A 6,361-nucleotide genomic window follows, 5' to 3' on the forward strand; every position below is an offset into this window, starting at 1 on the left:
AGTACCTGTTTCTTATACCAAAACACCTCCCAAACTCACTGGATTTTGAAAAAAATAGTTAAAAATCTTTGTTCGAATCCTTTGCTAATTTTTCTATGTGTTTATTTCAATTATTTACTGAAGTATATTTGTAAGTTATCTTTGTAGTGTGAGTATAGGATTCCTTTTGAGTTGTAAAGATTGAAAACATTTATCTAGTTGGGTAATTCCACTATTATTATTTTTCTGGTTATTGTGGGGACTAACACTAGAACTGTAAGACTGCCAGCACCCAAGGAAGTTGCTTCCTCATCTTACCCTCTCTGAATTCTATGTAGCTTTTAATTATCTTTCCTCCCTTTAAAGCCCTGGTGGCGCAGTGGTTAAGAGCTCAGCTGGTAATCAAAATGTTGGCAGTTTGAATCTACCAGCAGATCCTTGGAGACCCTATGGGGCAGTTCTGCTCTGTCCTACAGAGTTGCTATGAGTCAGAACTGACTCTTTTGCAGCAAGTTTGATTTGGTTGTGGTTATAGTATAGTATAGTATATTATAATGGATAGTATAGTATAATATAATATATTATAATATGCTATAACATGTTGTACCATGCTATAATATAATGTATTGGATGTAACATAATATATACATATAAATGTAAAGAATAACAAATGAACAGTAGACTTCCATGTTATGGAGCCTTCTACAGTGTCAGGATAACCTGATCCCCTGTTTCTTCTCTACGGTTAACTACAACCTCAATCCAGCTTCCTTCTTTCACTTCACTTACTTCATCCTCCTTGCTGTTACCAAATGGAATGCTCCTGGCTCGTGGACTTTGTGCTGCCTGTATCTCTGCCCAAAATGCTCTTCTCACAGTTTTCTGCTTGGGTAGCATCCTTACTGCCTTCAAATTTTCTGCTGAGAGACCTCTTATCAGAGGTGACCATACAAAGGAACATTTCTTTTTCACTGTATAACTTACTTGTCCTGTATTATTTTACTTCATAATTGTAATCCCTACAAATCATTTACTGATTCATTCCTAGTCTATTGACCCCCATCCCCAACACACATATCCTAGACTAGCATTTAAAGGAAAGGATTTTAAAATTAACTTTTACTGCTGTTTCTGGTGCCTTAAACAACACTTGGCACAAAAGAATTGGTGAAAAATCTTTGCTGAATGAACAAAACAGAGTCTTGGGGGAATTTCCAGAGAAAAATATTGCCTTGGGAAAGTTTGGGATTAGAGGCAAGGATATCTAGTTGGTTCAACAAGAAGATAGAACATTTGGGATTCCAAGAAATTGTCAGCAAAAAGGCACAAGATCTATGGATAATGTATTGAATTAATTAAACATGTTTAAAATATAAACAACAACATATCTGTTAAGCTGTCATGAACTGCTTATGGCTAAGTTTGCATTGCTCTTTTCTCTTTTCCAGGAGTTTCATCAGTTACATGGAATCAGGAAACCAAACTCATGTTTCAGAATTCATCCTTTTGGGACTCTCAGAAGAGGCAGAGCTGCAGCCCCTCCTCTTTGGGCTATTTCTGTTCACGTATCTGGTCACCTTCACTGGGAACCTGCTCATCATCCTGGCCATCATCACAGACTCCCACCTACACCTGCCCATGTACTTCTTCCTCTCCAACCTCTCTTTTGCAGACATCTGTTTTATTTCCTCCACTGTCCCAAAGATGCTGCTGAACATCCAGATGCAGAGCAAAGTTATTACCTATGAGGGCTGCATCACCCAGATGTATTTTTTCATGCTCTTTGGAGGATTAGATAATTTCCTCTTGACAGTGATGGCCTATGACCGGTTTGTGGCCATCTGTCACCCTCTGAACTACACAGTCATCATGAACCCTAAATTCTGTGGCCTCTTGCTTCTGACATCCTGGTTATTGACTGTTCTGTACTCTCTATTACATGGTTTAATGGTTTTACGATTGTCTTTTTGTACAGAGTTGGAAATCCCCCACTTTTTCTGTGAACTTAATCAGGTAGTCCAACTTGCTTGTTCTGACGCCTACCCCAATGACTTAGCGATGTATTTTACAACTGGACTTGTGGGAGTTATTCCACTCACTGGGATCCTTTTCTCTTACAGTAAGATAGTGTCCTCCATTTTGAGAATTTCATCTGCTGGGGGCAAGTACAAAGCCTTTACCACTTGTGGGTCTCACCTCTCAGTTGTCTCCTTGTTCTATGCTACAGGGCTTGGGGTATATCTCAGTTCTGCTGCTACCCAAACCTCCATGGCCAGAACAATAGCTTCCGTGATGTACGCTGTGGCCACCCCCATGTTAAACCCCTTTATATACAGTCTTAGAAACAAGGACATAAAGCAGGCTCTAAAAAAACTTTTCAGCTGAGAAATATTCTCTCCATAACAGAATCATTTTTCTCAAGGGTTACTCATGAACAACAGAGCTCCAGATCATGAAGACCTAAATCATGATGCTTTCATCATTTCCTAAATGTGCATTATTCCCAGAATTCAATCTTCTTGATATTAATACATTATAAACTATCGTTTCTTGTATTTCTTTCAAAAAAAATTTTTTTACACCAAAATCTTCCCTTCAGTAAGTAGGCAATTCATTCAGGGTGACTGGAGATGAGTCGTTATGAAACAAATATTTCACTAATAGCTATGCAGTACCAGGAAAGCATGATCCCATGGGAACAGCACCATCATTGTCCTCAAACCCAACAAGTTGAAATATCAGTTTCCAGATTCCCATTTTGGAAAGCCTGTTTCTTCTAATCAGTTTCTGTTATGAAATATTCAGCTACTATAGGTTATTTTCTTTAAACAGAAGTGTTGTTAAATATTTAGAGCAGAGAATTTGTACACATGTACTTACTAAATTATAGAAAGGGCTGAAGTATTGGGAATGACTCCTAGAACAACACTGAAAACCAGACCAACTAAGACCATTGATACCTTCTCTATCATCAGGAAGGTGGTGGAATCAAGAAGTCTCTACTGAAATTATTGGCTCCACAAACACAAAGCAGTTTCTGCAATCCAGATAGTAGGAATCTTTTCTTACAATTGTTAGTTCAAGACTCACTGTGCCTGCTATATTTGTACTTGTTTAACAAAGGGTAGGCACATCACTTCTTGACACCCATGATGGCACTGACATGCAAATTTGGTTTCATTTATTCCAAATAGCCCAATGCTCTTCAACTAGGTTTGGCCACATGATTGGCTGATACAAGGCATCTGTCTCACTTTTGTCCTCTGATTCTCTCCTGTATCTGGTTAATATCCCAGTAATCACATGTGAAACTTAAGGTTTTAGTGATCCTGGGAACAAGAGTTTCCCAATTATCATCCTCTGCAGTACAGGAACATGAACCAAGGGAGGGAGAAATGGATATTGAGTGTCAGTCCACTCTACCCCTACATTGTAAAGATGTAGACTCAATAGTGGGTACCAAACTTCCTATAACTTGTATGTATTTTAGGATAGGGTGATTCTATCTCTTTCAAAGTTCCCTAAGTCTTTGTCCTCTTTCCATTCTAATATATACTGGTAGTTCATACTTTCTTTTGAAAGGATGATTTGTAGAGCATGAAATAAGTGAATGACAGAGACTGTTAACATTTGCTGTATATTCTTAGGTCTTTTTTTTTTACAAACTATATTTTGATAAAGTATGTGTGAAGTAAAATTGGCCATTGTAATAATTTTTAAGTGCACAATTTAGTAGAATTAATTACATTCACAATGTTGTGTAGCCATCACCACTATCCATTTCAAAAACTTTTTCAGCATCCAAAACTCAAATTCTTTACCCATTATGGAATAATCAATCTCTGTTCATACCTCACCTCTCCAACCTCAATTCCTCTGTGGCATTTCCTTCTTCATGTCTCTATAGCCTTGATAGCAGCAACAGTGTCTTCTTCACACTGACCCAAGGTGACCATTTCATAGGGTGAGCTTCATCATGGATATCCTCGCTATAAAAAATTCATTGACTCTCACTAATATTTTAATTAATTGTCAATTCTGTAGCTAAAACTTGTCTCTTGGTTATCCAGCTAGCCCTCTCAGCCAAATTTATTTTTCTCTTTTCGTTACCTGATCCTCATTGTTGATCAGCTACTGAGAGCTATTTGTAACTTCCTAAGCACATCTTGTTTTTGTTGTTGTTAAGCACCATTAAGTTGATTTCTACTCAAAGTGATGCCATGTGACAGAGTAGAACTGCCCCAAAGAATTTTTAAGCTATAATCTTTACTGGAGCAGATCTTTGGTCTTTCTCCAGCAGAGTGGGTACGTAGATTTCAATTGCCAACCTTTAGGTTAGCAGCCCAGAACTTAACGATTGCATGGCCAGGGCACCTCCCACATTTTCCTTTCTGATGCCCGTTCCTGGAGATCTATCAATGCTTATGCATCTGGACAAGCCGTATCTCCATCTGTAAGGCTCAGTACAATTATCAGCTTCTCTACAAAGTCATCATCAGTCTCCCAGGAAGAGTGGGCTACTTTTTGGTTCCAATTTACCAGGATTTGTGTGCCCTTTCAGGGTTTTTCATTTGTTTATTTCCATGTCCTCCCCTGTTTAGACTGTGAGAGAAGAAACAATATATTAGATATCTCCTTATTTCTAGAAAATAATTTAGTATCTACCATACAGTAACTGCTAAATAAATGTTTACTGAACGACTGAAAAAAAATGGTTGAATGAGGTTGCACAGGTACAACAATGGGACAGAAAGGAAAAGTAGTGGAACAAGGAGAAATGCTGCTTAGAGTGGGGAGTCCCATGACTGAGATTCAACACTGAAAGCTGGATAATAAATATGCTTTAATGTACACAGAATCTTGTTTGTTTCTGAATCAGAGATGAGTTAATCATTACGGGGCACCCTGCAATTATAGAGACCCCATCTAAAGACAGGCATCGTCCTCCTGGGAGAAAGGAGACCAATGGGATAAGAGACGTACATGGAGCTTCAAACCTCTAATCCAAGGATCAAAACTGGCACAGGTTTACATTCTGTTTTTCTGTCCTATGTCCATAGAATTAAGTTTCTCAGTGATTAGAGAGACAAAAGACTACTTTATTAACGAGGTTCATGGGAATTCAGCTGCTAAAGCCATGGGAACTAAATGCTTCCCCTAAAAAAAAAAAAAAAAACAAACCAAGCCCAGTGCCATCGAGTTGATTCTGACTCATAGTGACCCTATAGGACAGAGTCAAACTGCCCCCATAGTTTCCAAGGAGTGCCTGGTGGATTCGAACTGTCATCCCTTAGGTTAGCAGCCGTAGCACTTAACCACTATGCCACCAGTGTTTCCGTGCTTCCCCTGTGCCCTCTCAAATATACTTCATTTATCTCAGGTGATGAGAAAACACAATTCTGTCTTCCAGAGACCTTATGAATGGTTCCATCTCTCAGCTCTTCTTGGGTGTAGAACTCTCAACTTCATCAATCATCCAAGGAAGAAACTGTATCGGTGAACTCCAGCTCATCCCTGATAATATCTAGGTGAGCTACAGCATATTCCCAGGTGCTGAGTAATGTGATATGGAGAGAGGAACCCCTTTTATTGTTAGTAATTTTAGGGGCAAGAACAGGAAAAACAAGTTAAAAGTTTAATAATGCAAAGTCTTGCCAAGCTAAAGTCCCTGATTCTGGATGGCAGATCTGTGTGCAATAAATATCTTCTCTCTCATATTTGTCTCCTTTGATGTTGGCTCTCAGTTATGGGGCCTCTCTGAGAGCATTTCTTCTTGTCTCACTACTTCTCCTTTCTTCCCCATTGTTGGGAATTTCTATTTAACCTCCTTCAAACATTTGTTCTTTCAGTCCTTCAACAAATATTTATTCAGTAGTAACTGTGTAAAACCCGTTGCTAGCCAGTCAATTCTGACTCATAGTGACTGTGATGCTTAAGATTGCATGTCAACTTGGCTGGGCCATGATTCTGAGTATTTTGGCAGTAGTATAATGTTATGATAACTTGCCTGTTGAGATCTGATATGTGATCACCCCCATGATGGGATCTACTGTGAGCACCCAGTCAGCTGAAAGGGAGCTTCCTTGGGCATGTGGCCTGCATCGAATATAAGGCAATACTCTGGCAAGGCTTGGTGGCATTCCGCTTGCACTGGATCCAGCAGCTGGCTTTTGTGTGCCTAATCTGCGGCTCTTGTGCCTTGAACTGGCAGCTTACCTGTGGTCTTGCCTGCTGATCTTGGGAATCACTGATCTTTGAAGACTGTGAGCAAGAGCTCTGCTCTAACTTGCCATTCTTGGGTTTTCCAGCCTCTGTATCTTCTTGAACCAGGAAAAGCCTCTATCCTGACTCATGGACTTGTGATGTTCCAGCCTCTGAAACC

At 39.4% G+C, this 6,361-nt stretch overlaps 1 protein-coding gene across 1 annotated transcript; it reads left to right on the top strand.

Moving 5' to 3' along the window:
- The first annotated feature begins 1,443 nt into the window (after positions 1–1,443).
- Positions 1,444–2,364, top strand: LOC126071216 (olfactory receptor 7A17-like). The gene is made up of 2 exons (XM_049875460.1): positions 1,444–1,890; positions 2,176–2,364. The coding sequence occupies exons 1-2, from the start codon at positions 1,444–1,446 to the stop codon at positions 2,362–2,364; spliced, it is 636 nt and encodes a 211-aa protein (XP_049731417.1).
- The last annotated feature ends 3,997 nt before the right edge of the window (positions 2,365–6,361 follow it).

The sequence above is a fragment of the Elephas maximus genome, chromosome 3, assembly GCF_024166365.1.
Source record: "Elephas maximus indicus isolate mEleMax1 chromosome 3, mEleMax1 primary haplotype, whole genome shotgun sequence".
NCBI lineage: Eukaryota > Metazoa > Chordata > Mammalia > Proboscidea > Elephantidae > Elephas > Elephas maximus.

What these genes read in the sequence shown, in the direction of transcription:
- LOC126071216 (XM_049875460.1), top strand. Translation starts at nt 1,444, where the DNA reads ATGGAATCAGGAAACCAAACTCATGTTTCAGAATTCATCCTTTTGGGA. An exon ending in TCTTGCTTCTGACATCCTGG is followed by an intron (nt 1,891 to 2,175) that starts TTATTGACTGTT and finishes TGTGGGTCTCAC; the next exon opens with CTCTCAGTTGTCTCCTTGTT.